Here is a 15,370-nt window from a genome sequence, read left to right as displayed (position 1 = left end):
TAATACTATAGTCGTATCATAGTAGCTCCCGTGACGTAACTCGGGCGGAAGGACTAGTAAAAGAACGGGTAACCCAAATACCAACTCTCTAAAGAGCAATAGCTCCAACTACCAAGAGCTTCACCCGGGCTCTTGCCCTCATTAGTTACGTAGCTATCCCGATGTGGTCTAGTGACCGAGTGTACCGCACCATCGGTAGGGACGATCAAAGGAACATCCTTCCAGGGAGACAAGGAAACTAAGCAGACTTAAGTTCTTTGAACTATAGGGAGTATTAAAGATCGAAGGGAACCTAATTCAGGCCATTTTCAACCTAACATCTCGGTACGGAAGTTAAGATACATGTAATAACCCTGAATCAGTTATATTATTTTAAAAGGAGAGACATCATGGCCGCGACACAAACAGTACAAGTTCCACACTTGGAAGCCCAGGTTGGGTATGCTATATCGAATAACAAGCTGGATCCTTCAAAGCCGACATGGGTACTCATAAACTCTATGTGCACTACGGTTGAGTTCTATCGCGCCCAGCTAGATAATAAGGCGTTGACAGCCGCTGTGAACTTCGTGGCCATCGAGCCGCTCGGCCACGGCGCCACAACTTGCACTGCAGAGCACTTCACCTACTGGGATACTGCACTCATTGCATTGCAAGCCCTTGAGGCTTTGGGTGTAAAAAAGGCCTACGCGTTGGGAACCAGCCAGGGAGGTTGGATTATCATAAGAATGGCACTACTGGCGCCGGAGAAGGTAGGTAATTACTAAATTTTGGACGCTACTTGACAAGTGGATTGTCTCGGCTCACAAAAGATAGATTCTGGGCCTCATTCCTCTTGGCACGTCGATGGATGCTGAAACTAGCGAATCCCGCGAAAAGGGTTGCTGGTAAGCCAAATTTCTATCGTCAATGCTCTTCTAGTCCTGAAATTTACTCGACTTTTGAATGATGTGGTTGAAAAATCATACCGCTAACCATATTTATTGTCAACCGCTTTAGGGATCCAGTCCCATTTCTACAGCCGTTCCTCGAGAAATGGGGTACCCCTGCCCCAAACTTCGTCGTCGGTGACGACTGGATCCAAGCTGTAATTGGGTTAGGTTTCGGATCTGCGGGAACCCCTCAAGCCCTCGAGTTCTGGACTGAAATCCTCCGTAGCGTCTACTCAGGGGATGAGGGACGCCAAAAGCTCCGGATGGCTGCCATCTGCTTGGCAGACAGAGACGGGCTGCAACTCAGAATAGGAGATATTAAATGTCCCGTTCACTGGCTACACGTATGTTTTGCTTTCTCACCGCTTATTGGCTCCAAGTTTAAGGGATAATTGTTGCTGAGACATTTCTAGGGATCGACCGACGCTATCTACACTAATGTAGTTGCTCAGGAGCATTTCCAGCGATTCACGGGCTCAAGCGACGTTCAGTTTAACGTCCTCGAGGGTGGCGCTCACTTCCTGGTTGCGACGCATCCTAAGGAGGTTGAGGACGCAATTTTAGCTATGACGGCGAAGGCCTAGATAGATTGTCATTGGAAGGGCTCAACCGTACATTTCCTAAAATTTCGTATGAAATTTGGATAATTGGTCGAGATCTCTGTATCTTTACGGTTAGGGTCGAGTACCTAAGTACTGGTTTATCAGAGGACAAAGCAAGTAAATCATCGGATATAAGTTCCAACAAGAGGTTATTGCATGCCTAGAAGTTGAACCTACTATTATATACAATTGAAAATCATTTTTATACTAAGACTATCTGGGCTAAACCTGTTGAGCACATCACTTGACCGGAGTTCAGACAGTGATTTGAGTGCTTGTCTCCTGACGGCTAAAGCCCCTGTCATTATTGAGCCGCTGACGCAAAACAGCGTCAATAGTATCAAACGCACGAATCATCGTCAAAAATTAGAACATCCCTTGTAATGCATCATGCAGTAATACAGCATGCAGTGGTACATCAGAAGTCCCAAAGCAGAATGGCTCGATTCGAAGGAAGTACTGTCGAGTAAGACGTTTCCCAACTATTAGCTAATATAAAGATATGATGATATCGAGATGTGTATTCCCTTAAGTTGATTAGATCTAACATAGCATCAGGTTTGCTATTTTTTAGTTGGTGGCGTTTCGTATTTTTGATGACTCTCTATCCCCCTTTTACTCTTACCCATTTACTCCCCCTTTCAATCACACCCTCCTTGGATTCGATTTCCCTTTTGATTTTCTAAGATATTCTGATCGTTTTCACGCCTGCACCCGATCAATTATGGACCAATGGGCTCTCAGTTCCAACTTCATAGAGCCGCAGTGCTTCATCGGGCCATGTGTAAGTCTTGCTTTGTTTTGACACTTACATAAACATCAACGAATAAATTCTAATACGGTTTAAAACTTAGTGTCTATCATTAGCGGCTTCACTCGGTGAGAAAGTCGCTTTTCCAGGAAACCAAAAATACAGTTCTTCCATTTCTTCGTATCATAGCCAACAAGAATCTCATCTCGAACCTTTATGTATCGTTATACCAACCACAAGCGAAGATGTCTCTGTCGCAGTTCGCTCACTATCCTCTATAGCGGAGTCACTTGGTGATTATGAGCAGAGTAGTTGTCAATTCGCCATCCGATCTGGTGGACACACAGGTAATGCTGGAGCGGCAAATATTGCTGGTGGAGTAACAATAGACTTACATTCTCTTAACACTATTGAGGTGAGTGAGGACAAGTCTACAGTTTCTGTGGGGGTAGGTACTCTTTGGGGTGACGTCTATTCAGCGTTAGATCCTCTTGGTATATCGGTAGCTGGCAGCCGTGTAGCACAAGTCGGCGTTGGTGGATTAACTTTAGGTGGCGGAATCTCATACTTTTCGCCGCGATACGGTTGGACATGCGATACGGTATCGAATTTTGAAGTTGTGCTGGCTAATGGGTCTATCGTAAACGCTAATGCTGACGAGAACCCCGGTCTTCTGTTTGCTCTCAGGGGTGGTTCAAATAACTTTGGCATTGTCACTCGGATCGACTTTCAAACTTTCGAACAAGGCCCTATATGGGCAGGAGGAGTTCTTTCTTCTAGTGACACCATAGATGAGCAGCTTAAAGCGTTTTCTGATTTAAATTCGGCGGAATACTATGATGAATATGCGTCATTAATTACGAATCTTGGTTACGCCGGCGGGCCCAAAACTTTCATTTTAACCAACATCGAATACACGAAAGCCGAAGAGCATCCTCCAGTTTTCGAACCATTTATGAAAATATCTGCGATAGATGAGAAAGTGCGCATTTCTAGTATGGCAGAAATGGCGGTAGAACAGGGCTCGTATTCGAAAAATGGACGGCGGTATGTATCAAGGGTTGGAACAACCAGAGCATATGTAGTAGACTTAAACAACATGCTAACGCTAAATAGTCAATTATTCGTCACGATAACCCATAAGTCCACCGTCCCAATGCTCAACGCAGTTTACTCAAAGTGGGACAAAAGTATAGAGACCATCAAAGGCGTTCGTGGCATTGTTTGGGCCATTTCGCTAGAACCGTTACCGCCGGCCATCTACGCCCGATCCGCTACGTCTAATATTTTCGGACTTTCAGACCGGTCAGATGCACTGGTCATAACCCTGTTAACTGTGTTTTGGAGAAACGAGGCGGACGATTCGAAGGTTGAGATGGCAGCACGCAAATTATTTAAAGAGATTGAAGACGATGCGAAAAGGTTAGGCGCATATGATCCCTTCATTTACCCAAATTACGCAGCGCCGTGGCAGGATCCTATTGCTAGTTACGGGGATGAAAGCTTGCGGAAATTACAAAGAGTGAGGAAGGATGTAGATCCGAAAGGGGTTTTCTCGCGTCAGGTTCCTGGTGGTTTCAAAATTCCGTTCTAGTCGGGATATAGTAGCAACATGTTCCTGATCATATGTATGAGACTACCTAGGTATACATATAAGAGCTGCTGATAAGACAGAATATAGCTAATTCCAATTATTTATAAGGCGCCTAAGTTATATGATTGATGCCCCCGAGGTGACCTGAATGATATATTTTCGTTTGATGATGGCTGATATAGGCTTGGTGTTTTGCAGTCTTGAAACTCAATAGCTGTGGCTCATGGGAATTACAAAATAAAGAGAGAAATACAATCACAAGGTGAAATGAAAATATCCCCTATTGAGTCAAAGCCAGAACGGTATGTTTTTTATTCGACGAATCCCCGAAGGATTCTTTTTAGTTCTTTGACTCTTACAGTTACATATCAAAGACTCAGATAAACTTGATTATTGAAGTTTAACCATGTGTTTGTCTATCAACAAAGAAAAGGATACCAAGTATAAGACCCTTCATGCCCAATATATAAAGATGTCTATAATCACTTGATACCGTGTCTTCTCATCACAAGATACGACGAATACTACATTTTCATACTGCTATCATCAGGTATTTAAGATATATCTACAACTACCTAGCTATTAGATGACTCAGCCTTAATAATTAGCTAACCTGTATGAAAAGTGCCTAGACATCCCGCACTTCGACAAGATGCGTCGCGACTCTGTAATAATGTCATTTTTTGAGATGCTTCCAAGAATCATTAGTATCACTACGCTAATCGGCTGCGTTTTTTGTACTCTTTTCAATGTTGTCGCATGCATTGGCTCTCCTGTGGTGAAGGAATCTGGTCATCGCCTCAAGACGGAAGGACCTACGAGCGCGAGAGAGTACCTAACCAAAACCGGTTCAACCTCTTTTAATTTTAACCACTACGAAGTCCTCGACATTCCATGGTTCTCGCCGGTTGAAACCGTGAAAAAGGCATATCACGAGAAAGTAATGATATACCATCCTGATAAGTTTGGGGGCGACGAAGAAGAAGCGAACATGAATATACAACAAGCAAGAGAAGCCTACGAAACCCTCACAAGCAAGGAACGCTGCATGTACGACTTTAATCTTGGGTCGGGTATACGCCGGTTTGCCGACTGCAACCAAGCGTGGCTCGATAAAGAAACCGAGATGTTCAACGAAAGGCTGAAAGAAGTGAGAAAAGAGAAAAGAGAGGCACAAGAGAAACACTAGGCAACGAGAACAGAGAGAAGAGCGGCAGAAGAGAAATACTAGGCGGCGAAACGAGACTGGGTCGCAACTAGAACAAACGAACTCACGGTACCTATTGTTACAAATGGACAAAAGTTAGTTCAGAAGGTCAAAGACATCGGCATAGCTGTTAAAACTGCATTTCTTTTGGGCGCGGGGTGGGTTGTGGTACATTTTGGAAGGGGACCTCATATCAGGTTCTGCTAGGTTTTAGAAATATTCGAATATATGAGGATAGTATTAAATAGCTCTGTGATTAATAAATAGATATGATTTACCTTATCGAAGTGTTGATTCAAGTGGCTGCATGGTCGACGAATTGTCAGTTTATTCTTGTCATTCAAATCAAGAATTCTTTAGGGCTGGGTTTTAGAAGAGTCTTTTAATTAGTACTGGGTGTGGTTGCATTTACACATCGTCTACTTTGCTCTTGTTACTATCTTTAAATTTGAATATATTAGGGAAATAGTAAATACCTACCAAATATATCATTCTAATGTTGAATGGTAGTTCCATTTTGCTTTATTGATTCATTTTTTGCTACTTAAAGTAGCTCAACAATTAATGTTGGCATAATTCAATAAAGCATCAAACCCACTGTAAGGTCGTGTTTGTGCTCGGACCAAAAAAGGTATTAATAAAATAAGATTTACCAAACTTTAATTCAGAATTCAGAGTACCCCACCTTGTGGAGGCATTGAGAGGCACTTTGGCGGAGTGGTTAACGCGATGCCCTGCTATACATCAATAGACTAGGCATTCCCTTCGGGGGCGTGTGTTCGAATCACACAGGTGTCGATTTTTTTCTTCTTCGTAAAGATCCGTAAAGGTGGACCTTTAATAAGGTCAAAGTCAACTAGTTCGGATTACTGCAGGTGGGACGTCTGGATCTCCCGCTCCGTCTCATTGGAACTTCATTAGACTTCCTATTATATGTAGTTATGCCGTTGCAATGCGTTTCTATGAAACGCGCAAATGTATATCTTGACAGAAACAACTTCTTTATCAATTCTGCTTATATTATTGGAGCAATTCAAATAATATATGTATTTTTTACTTTTATCAGCTGGTATGGGTACCTAGTTACATTTTCACACCTCGAGTATTTCTAAACTTGTCAGGACGTCTTTCTTTTACGTAGCTAAAGCTCTACTAGGATTATTTTATAAGTAAAGGGGTGGTGTGTAGATACCTTTCCTATAAGCGAATGCGAAATACATGATATACCTACCTAACTTCCATACTCTACCAATCAATCAGCTATGCGGAACCTTCCGTTTCTGCAAGAACCCGTAGGGCTTAGAAAGCGAATGCTATTGCTAAGTACCTAAGGTGATATATGACAACCTGAGGCTGTGGTAACGGCATGCGGCCGCAACGACCGAGGCCTCCAAAGTGGCACAAGCTTTGTATTTCTTTTTTTTTTCCAATAGTTAAGCCAACCGTTTGATAACTCTAATTACCCCTCTTTCAAAGCGGCTTGGGAGAACTCAATTCCGAATCTTGCGTTAGGTATTGAAACTCATAACTAACTCCTCGACAATCCATACGGAAATGTACACCAAATTCGATCTCTACGAATCAATTCCTGAAGATATGAGTACATCTAGTTCGACAGTCGGGGGCGACGCAACCCCTACACATTCAACGACGACAGATGACCTTCTCAGTGACTACCACACGACACCCCCGCTCCCACGACGTAAAGAAACAGTACCGTGGCCAGGCCACACTTTTATCATACGCGAACCCATTTCAGGGAAGCAGCTTACCATCGTCCGCGGAGAGCTCCGGCTCGAGGCGCACAAGGGTGATCAGGGTGGCTATCACTGGATCTGCGTCGAGAAGAACGGATGGTTAGGATTCTGTGATCCCATACACAGTATGTTCATGGGCCATGATAGCCTCGGTACCTTCATCGCCCAAGTCAGACATCATAAATCCCACGAGTACTTCTGCACTCAAAGGCATCCGGATGGTGGTTATCTCCTTTTGACAAATTATAGAGATTGGCTATGGAAGATGGTAATCGCGGAAGACGGTCAGAAACTAGTGACTACGAAGGGCGACGGTACCGCTTGGGAGTTTATTAAGGTTTAGGTGAATATTTCTAGAATTTCTAATCTCTTCGATGTAATTTCGGGATTTTATGAAAACTTCACCTTTATTGTCCCATCCATCTATGTGCCAAATGATTCTACCCAACTTTTCTCCGCTAACCTTCTCAAATTGTAGTACCCAAGCCTCGGTGCTGTAGTAGTGGAACAACCCGCGACGAATGCGATCGTCTGATGTTGGTAGGAATATAAAGCTGTCGTAATGGTAGTGAGAGAGTATATGTTCTTAACTTGGCTTTCCATTGATATTAAACTTGAGAGATCCATCATCTTTAAATACCTCTAGAGACAGTGCCTTAGTTTCACGCCAGTAAATGCCTATTAACTCATTATGGGGTGGCTCCTCAGTTCCCGGGATACGATTTCGTTCCAGAGCTTCGGACATAACTTCATGTGCTGATCTCCATTTACTAGCGGCCTATTCAGCAAGAGGCAGCAGATCTCTCGGAGATGGGGTTTCTAGAACGGCCTGGAGGATCGTCTGAGCAGCCCAGTCTGCGGTATCCCCCTGAGATAGAGAATTTGTTAATACTAATATCACTGCTTGAAGCTCTGGGATTAACATGAAGTAGTTGTTATAACCGGTGATAGCTCCGTTGTGATAAAAGACTTGCCGCGGCTTGGAACTCGCCCCTAAGATCGGCATTCTGTCAACCAGTAAGGGGTTGAGACCAAGCCTACCAAACTCCGCTGGTGTGGTTACTTTGATAAAGCCCAATGTGTAAAGCTCGTCGAGAACATAGGACCGTTTTACGAAGCTCTGACCAGATAGAATAGTGTCAAGACCACCTAGGACGATTTCCTTGTCGCGAAAAGGATTGAGGACTGCGTGGCCCCATTTAAGCATATCATGTACAGTACTACGGATACCACCAGCGGTGGACATAAGTGTCCCGTTTATTATCCCTAGGTAAGTTGGCTGCCCTTAATAGAGATTTGTCTTCTAGAACAAGGTACGGCAGAGCTGTCGAATTAGGTGGCATTTCCCTCTCTATTATAGTTGTTTGAGTAAGCCCAACTTTATTGAGAACTCGGGTAGTCAGAACTTCACCAAACCGTAGCCCAGTAACGCGTTCAATAATCTCGCCAGCCAAAGCGTACATCCAATTGTTATAAAACCACGTAGAGCGGAATGGATATGTAGGTGGAAGAGAATTGCATATGGTAACAGTGAAATTCTTGGGGATATTGACTTCTCCGTTCGCACCAAGCCACATGATATCACGGCGACTAAGTCCTGTTTGATGCGAGAGGAGATCGATCAAAGTCAAGCGACTAGCTAAGGAGGCATCGGCATCGAAGGAAAGTTCAGGTATATAAGAAGTAAGAGGTTCATCCCAGGCGAGGAGATCTTCATCAACCAGTTGAGCGATATTAGTAGCAACAAAAGCTTTCGTCAAAGACCCCAGCGGATATCGCGTGCTCGAGTTTGCAACTTCTTTTGCTTCTAGGTTCGCAAACCCAAAGTTATGCTCTAAAATAACCTCGCCTTGATACATGACTCCGATGGACATACCCGCCGCTCCTCCAGTCTTCCGAATTGCGTCGACTTGAGGCAGTATATCGTTGAGTACATGGCGAATCTTATTCCTGCAAGTTGTTAGGGTCGTCGATAATACAAATGTAGAACCTATCATAGGAAGTTGGGTGGCGGTCACCACATGGTAAAGAATAGTTGTCAGGATGAAGATAATAATCATGTTTAGGTGATGTGAAGAAACACGTAAAATATATTTGAACGTTGATGGTAGTTAGTGGAAACGACATATTTGGAAGAAACGTCTGGATGGTGGTTGAACGTGAGGTTGGGGTTTTAGAGATAAAGTTGTTCTTGAAAAAAAGCAAAGCATTAATGAACGATAAGTGATGCTACTTACCTACGTACATATTACCGTGTCAGCCCTTTCAGACAGATTACCATATAGAATAAGTGCATTCTTTGGAGTCTTATATTACCTAAGGCGATAGGCCTCGAATACCTACCTAAGGGACTTCAATAATAGCCTGGAATGTTGGTACCTTCAAATTACGAGTGTTCTGAAAAAGTTATGAAGTAGAATAGGAACTATGTTATTTTACGGTAATCTGTACCTATTAGCATAACCCTTGTTTTATGATATCTTACACCTTAGGACCTCAGGTACTTATATACCTGATGATTACCCCTCAATTTCTTAGAAAAGTGCGATCAATGGAAACTCTTCCAAATTTCAACATCAACTATTAACACTATTAGAAATTAAACACAGTTCATATAAAGCCAGAAGTCTTTTGCTTCCACCTTTGGGGTAATGGAGAGAAACGCTTGGAGCGACCAAGAATATGAATGTCCTGTCTGTGGGCTTCCCCTCCGTGATAACGGTTGGACCGTAGAAGGACTAGGTGCCCCTCTTCCACCAGAATTTGATGACGAAGATGCTATCGCAATGTTGGAAAGAGATGAGCTATGGCTAGGCGACGTTACATTGCTCTGCGACCCGGATGATGAAATGGGCCAACTTATACCATCCTTTACTTATCAAAATCTCAGTGATCAGGGCGTTTCGCATCCTCAAACTCACCCATCATCCTTATCTCTACTTCAGCCCTTCGCCAAACAATCAGAAATTAGCGAGTACAAGGCAAAACATCTTGGCGGACCATGCTTTATCCTCTTCGAACCAGATGGAACTCAGCGTGAAGTAAACACCCACAATTGGGACTTTGAAACTTTCGACGAGCGCTCGTACATACCCATACATTCTACCTGTCTTAATATGGCTAGAAATGTTATAGAAAACTCCTCGAATAGGTATATTTGTAGCATGCGCAGCTTGTTCCTTGCCCTGCGCTGGAGACATGCTGTTTCGAATATATTTGGCGCGGCGAGCGAAACTGCGAATTATACGCTTGGGCCAACTTACTGGTACCGACCGAATGACTATTTCTGGGAAGGTGGTTATTTTTTCGATTATTATGATAAAAAACACAATAAAGCCCAGTGGCCCGGACCGACACAAGATGCACCATTCAATCTTTTATATGTAAGTTACACTTCCCGCCTATAGGTGACCAAAGTCCACTTGCTCATAAGAATACCGTTATCAGACATTCTTAAGTGATCCAATTAATATTGATAATATCACTGATACGCTTCTCTCTAATTTGGAACCGGTCCGACGTGACGTAGCTGAAGATGAGGCTCATAACCTCAAAACCCGGCTTATGGCTCTACCTGAGGATATTTTTCAGATCATCCTCTCGTACGTGCGGTCCTTTAGGGACTTGTCTCTTAAAATAAGTAATGTGTTGCCGCAGCATTTTTGGAAGAATGAGCTCATGCTAGCCAGTAAGGGGCTTCTGCCTTGGCTATGGGATATAGACACTCAAAAAATAGATTGCAAAGCAAACGAGCCTTGCCCGGGAGGCCAGGGCTTCGAATGGAATTGGGAGCTCCTCGTCCGGCAGTTAACTTGCGGCGTGGATGGGGGTATTCGTCTCGATGTTCCAACCCATATTGATGTCTTTGCACCCGGCCCCACTCGCGGAGAGTTCCAATACGATGAAGACATATGGGCCTGTACTGGTTACCACAATGTCCTGAAACATGTCCCTAAAGGTTTACACAATCGTCGGCGCATATGGCAGCTTCTGGAGGAGGTATTCGTTGGTGATCAACTTCCAATAGCCGGGACGCAACAGCGACAGCCAAAATACATACCGGCTAGGGAGATGTGTGTCGAGCTGCCATGGACTAAAGAGGGAAACCTTAGAGATTCTGCAATATGGCTTCCATCAATAAATCAGGATGGCTCTTACGTCCGTAGGATTGGCGGTGAGGTGTATATGATATCCGAACAAAGTCCATTGCAGTACTGGCAAACAAAGGAGTATATGGCGCAAAACGGCGGACCATGGGAAGATCCGGTCGAACCAGCATCTATTATTGAAATCTTGGAAGTGATTCGAAAGCTCGGATATCCTATATAGGTAAGATAAGATAAAATACTTCACATGATGTGTTAAATATATTATAACTGTGCTTAGCATATGGACTAACGATTAATAATTAATAGATCGTCCTTTGTGGGTATAGGGGTCGGTGGAATCCGAGTTGTAGAGTGAATGGCCTATTATGATGCTGGAATTTTTGAGCTTGTCACACACCCTGAAGTGGAAGTCAGACAATCCTTGATATAGTACGCTTTCTTGAGCTGTTATTCCTGTTCCTAGGTTGCTTAATATATAGGCATTGCGCTCCTTTTATTCACTGTATTGCCATATTCATATGACTTTGATACTAGCAAATACGACAATTGCGGCAATGTACAAAGCTGCGCTCACTAAATAAGGGATACCTAGAACGCCCGTCGCAATACCTCGAACCCATAATGTTGCCATTAAAGGTGCCCCTACCAGAGAACCAAGAGTTTTTACCATCATGACGATAGAGAATATGTGCGTTTCTGGTTCGGTTGGGTTTGTTGGCTGGTCGTCATCCTTAGGCGATACCGATCGAGATTTCAACAAACCCATGGTAAAGACGGGCAATGCAGATCCGAGAGCGTATAATAGAAGAGATGGAAATAAGAGCCAAATTGTAACTGCAGAAGAAATAGCCAATGCACCTAGGACAGAGACGACTAAGCAGACTCGAGCATAGCGAACATTGTCTTTGTCGGAAAGAGACTGAGATTGGGGCTGATTAACAGAGGCTTTAGACTTCAGAATGCCCGGGATTACAAAGGTGAGGAGAGTAAAATTTACGATAGCCTTCGCGGATAAGAGGTAGCCGGCTTTAGCAAAATCCCAATCGTATCTCTTCGATATATATTGGGGTAAAAGCTTGGTGTCGGAGCTTGCAAGGGAAGTGAGGAAAAAGCCAACTAGTAAGAGAATGAGGTTCATTGGGTGACTTTTGACAATGTAATAGAGAGTACGAATGCGCTCAATAACGGGTTTTAGGATGGATGTATCTGTTTCTTGAGCCTTCAATATAGGTGACGATATGAGAGGCTGCCGTTGCTCATCTTCTGATGCTGTTGGGATATGCGCCGGGTCTACTAGAAATGATACTGTGGGAATGGCCAATAGTAATAGGCAGATACCGATTAAAAATGGTAGGAACAGGTTCAAGGTCATCGTTGCTCCAGCAAGTCCGGGCCCAACAAATGTGACTACATATGATACAGCGTTAATCCAGCTGAAATAAGTTGCTCTACATTCCCAATATCAGTACTTCGGTGGGGATCTATATATTCGTAGAACTCATACCTAACGACATTGTCTTCTGTTAAACCGGCTGCTAGAGCGTATATGATGGAATTAAAAACGCAGTCACCGCCAAAGACGGAAAGACTTGGGCCAGCAACAATGGCTTTTAGAGGCAGGCTCTCTTCAAAATAGCCGACTACCACAGCCCATGCAAGCATGAAGAGCCTCGGTATAAGGTTGAGCCAGAGCACAGTCCTTCGGCCGTACTTCTCAGCTACAAACCCCAAAGGAATAGTCATAACGAAATCTATCTTATGTATTAGTCGTTTATACCGGAATAATCTACTGTATTTAACTCGCCTCCGACAATCCATAAAGTTTCCATAGTCCCAATTGTCCAAGCTAGGCTCTGTTGGATAGCATTCTCCTTGCAACGCTTTTCGCTGATGTTTCCATCAGGATCGATCATAGAGGGGTCATGGATGATATAATATTCCCGACAGAGACGCTTTTCAATGACCCGATTTAGCGGTAGTTGATAAAGTGTAGTCCCAAGATTAACTAATAGCAACAAAACCAGAAGCGGCGCGATAGACGATTTCGGATACACACGACGACGCGTCTCTGATATTGGGGCGCCTAGATCGTCATTTACATTATCCATATTACCAATCTCATCAATCAGAATGTAGGAGATATGGGTAAATGTAAAGAGATAAGTACGTAGTTGACAAGAGAATCATTAGATGTTATCACGAAGAGCACCGAAGACCACATGGAGGGGGAGAGGCTTAGGTTAGCCGATAAGAGAATTCGAGTTCGTAAAAATTATGGTTAGACGAAATTGAATCTATTGAGTTAAGCAGCATATTGCATATCGAAATATTCATTATGATTATTAAGTCTTTTTTTTAAAAAAAAATAAAAAAAAATAAAATATCCATGCGCAAACGCCAGTCTATCCAATCTAACATATTTATTTCCTTCTAATTTGGCCTCTATTTTTAGTCATATAGTCGTTATTTAACCCTTTTCTAGGCTACGTTGTGCTCTAATTCATATTTCTCGTCTGCTGTTAAATCGGCCGACGCTCGGCCGATCCTCGAAGTCGCGGCGCAGCATAGAGTGAAACCTGCCACCCCGACACCTGTCCAGAACCCAACTTGATATTTTTCACGTAGATCGGGGTTCTCTGCTGCATGATACCGGGCCCAAGTCGAGATGGCTAGTTCCGAGACACCGAGCCAAAATGCCATACCGAGGTATCCGAGACTCGTGATGAGTCCAGCAGCAGTAGCTTGATGGCGTCGGGCCATTGATGTTGTAACAAAGACGTTAGTCACATTATATGTAATGTCGATGCCAATAGTACCACATATCATCGAAGGAAATATGTAAGACCAATAAAGATGGCTGGTTGACATCCCACTTGAACCGTCTTGCGCAGGTATGAGAGGGAATAGCAATACACAGAGCACATAGCCCATACCGGAAACGATCAGTAATATATGCCCCGAAAGTATGTGTAAAACAAACCCTCCTGTAATTGCGAGTATGAAACCACCTAGAGCTAGTGGTATAAACCACACGGCAGTCTGTATAGGGGTTGCGTGAAGAACTTCCTCGATACTAATTCCGATAATTAGTATGTACCAACAGAATAGATAGTTAGTCAGTAATAACTTACTAAAAGCTAGCATAGAACAAGAAAATCGAAAATACCCCGAACCCGCAGAATATGAAGGAAGAGATACGCTTCATATATTTCGGTCGGAATATCTCAGCTGGAAGTAACGGCTGTGCCGAAACCCAGCCTTGAACGTACACCGCAGCGCAGAGCAAGAGGGCGCCGACTATGAAGGTTACGTAAATATAAGGCGTACGCCAGCTATCCGGCGCATTTCCGCCATCCGTAAGTGCGTAGACGACAAGTGCCAATCCTGGCACAATTGTACACACCCCCCACCAATCCATACATACGTCCGGATCGTTATGGCCAAGGTTTCGGGGGATGGTAAAGAAGCCGGTAACGATGACAGCGAATACGAACCCAGAGCCGACCCAGAAGTAGACGGTCCAGTCAGCTAGTTGTCCAGTAAGGGCGCCGATAATGATACCGAAATAGAACCCTACACAGGCGGATGCACCATAAAAGCTGAAAATAAGATTTTTGCGAGGGCCTGGCCGATACGTCTGGCCAAGGAGAGCAAGACCCGCTGGAAGAAACGCAGAAGCGCCTATGCCCTGCATAGCACGGCTTACTATCAACATAGTAGCGTTTTTGCTGAAGCCACAGACGATAGACCAGATCAAGAGCCAAACGTGGCCACCTAAAAACACACTTCTGCCACCATACATAGCACAAAGTCGAGAAAATGGCAGGAGTAGGGCGGCAGTGGTTAAGTTTATCACGCCAGCTGGCCATGTTCGTTGTGACTCTGGGATATCTAAGGCGTTGGCTAATGCGGGCAAGACGATATTGAAGCCACTGATAAAGTACTCGCTCATACATAGCGATGCGACCACGGCGAAAACGAAGCCGGCCTCGGCGGCCCAGTTGGCAAGAGTTTCTGGTCGTTGACGACCGAGACGCTCGATATCGACTTTGGTCAAGGCTTCACAGTTCCCATCTTCAGGGGTCTCGAGGGTCGAATCGAATATCCCATTATTAACCTCTAATGACCCAGCCATACTATGTTGAGGGCAACGGTTCTATTAGATTAGCTTGACCGATATTGAGCGAGTTGAAAAGAGTTAAGTTAAGTTAGGGAGAGAATCTCTTGAACTGATTCTACCGAATGCCATTACCAAATACTAGCAGAAGAGACATTTTTTAAGTGTTTATATAGCGGTCACCTAAGGAAAGACTTATAAAGACTTAGTCACCGTCTTGTTAGTGTCAACGTCGAAACTGCGGGAGGTGAATCTTGGCCACCATATTGGGAATCCCATCAAATTATGCAATTGAGAGTGT

General features: G+C 43.9%; 6 protein-coding genes across 6 annotated transcripts; 4 read left to right on the top strand and 2 right to left on the bottom strand.

Moving 5' to 3' along the window:
- Window positions 1-389: 389 nt before the first annotated feature.
- Window positions 390-1,516, top strand: GL218_04405 (putative alpha/beta hydrolase; the record flags this gene model as incomplete). Its single annotated transcript, XM_033581008.1, has 4 exons — window positions 390-752; window positions 817-887; window positions 1,000-1,276; window positions 1,346-1,516. The coding sequence occupies 4 exons, from the start codon at window positions 390-392 to the stop codon at window positions 1,514-1,516; spliced, it is 882 nt and encodes a 293-aa protein (XP_033435663.1).
- A 750-nt stretch (window positions 1,517-2,266) lies between these two features.
- On the top strand, window positions 2,267-3,879 carry GL218_04404 (Bifunctional solanapyrone synthase; the record flags this gene model as incomplete). Its single annotated transcript, XM_033581007.1, has 3 exons — window positions 2,267-2,318; window positions 2,402-3,332; window positions 3,402-3,879. 3 exons carry the CDS (start codon window positions 2,267-2,269, stop codon window positions 3,877-3,879), a joined length of 1,461 nt encoding a protein of 486 aa, XP_033435662.1.
- Window positions 3,880-6,640: 2,761 nt separating this feature from the next.
- On the top strand, window positions 6,641-7,186 carry GL218_04403 (uncharacterized protein; the record flags this gene model as incomplete). Its single annotated transcript, XM_033581006.1, has 1 exon — window positions 6,641-7,186. The coding sequence occupies one exon, from the start codon at window positions 6,641-6,643 to the stop codon at window positions 7,184-7,186; it is 546 nt and encodes a 181-aa protein (XP_033435667.1).
- A 3,221-nt stretch (window positions 7,187-10,407) lies between these two features.
- On the top strand, window positions 10,408-11,172 carry GL218_04402 (uncharacterized protein; the record flags this gene model as incomplete). The annotated part of the gene is made up of 1 exon (XM_033581005.1): window positions 10,408-11,172. The coding sequence occupies one exon, from the start codon at window positions 10,408-10,410 to the stop codon at window positions 11,170-11,172; it is 765 nt and encodes a 254-aa protein (XP_033435666.1).
- A 294-nt stretch (window positions 11,173-11,466) lies between these two features.
- On the bottom strand, window positions 11,467-13,060 carry GL218_04401 (major facilitator superfamily transporter; the record flags this gene model as incomplete). Its single annotated transcript, XM_033581004.1, has 3 exons — window positions 11,467-12,400; window positions 12,457-12,703; window positions 12,757-13,060. 3 exons carry the CDS (start codon window positions 13,058-13,060, stop codon window positions 11,467-11,469), a joined length of 1,485 nt encoding a protein of 494 aa, XP_033435665.1.
- A 370-nt stretch (window positions 13,061-13,430) lies between these two features.
- GL218_04400 (uncharacterized protein) lies at window positions 13,431-15,087 on the bottom strand (the record flags this gene model as incomplete). The annotated part of the gene is made up of 2 exons (XM_033581003.1): window positions 13,431-14,025; window positions 14,084-15,087. 2 exons carry the CDS (start codon window positions 15,085-15,087, stop codon window positions 13,431-13,433), a joined length of 1,599 nt encoding a protein of 532 aa, XP_033435664.1.
- Window positions 15,088-15,370: the final 283 nt, after the last annotated feature.

This window comes from Daldinia childiae (genome assembly GCF_008694065.1).
Source record: "Daldinia childiae strain JS-1345 chromosome Unknown Scaffold4, whole genome shotgun sequence".
Taxonomy (NCBI): Eukaryota; Fungi; Ascomycota; class Sordariomycetes; order Xylariales; family Hypoxylaceae; genus Daldinia; species Daldinia childiae.
Note: the sequence above shows the minus strand (reverse complement) of the source record. Positions and strands in the feature narration are given on the sequence as shown.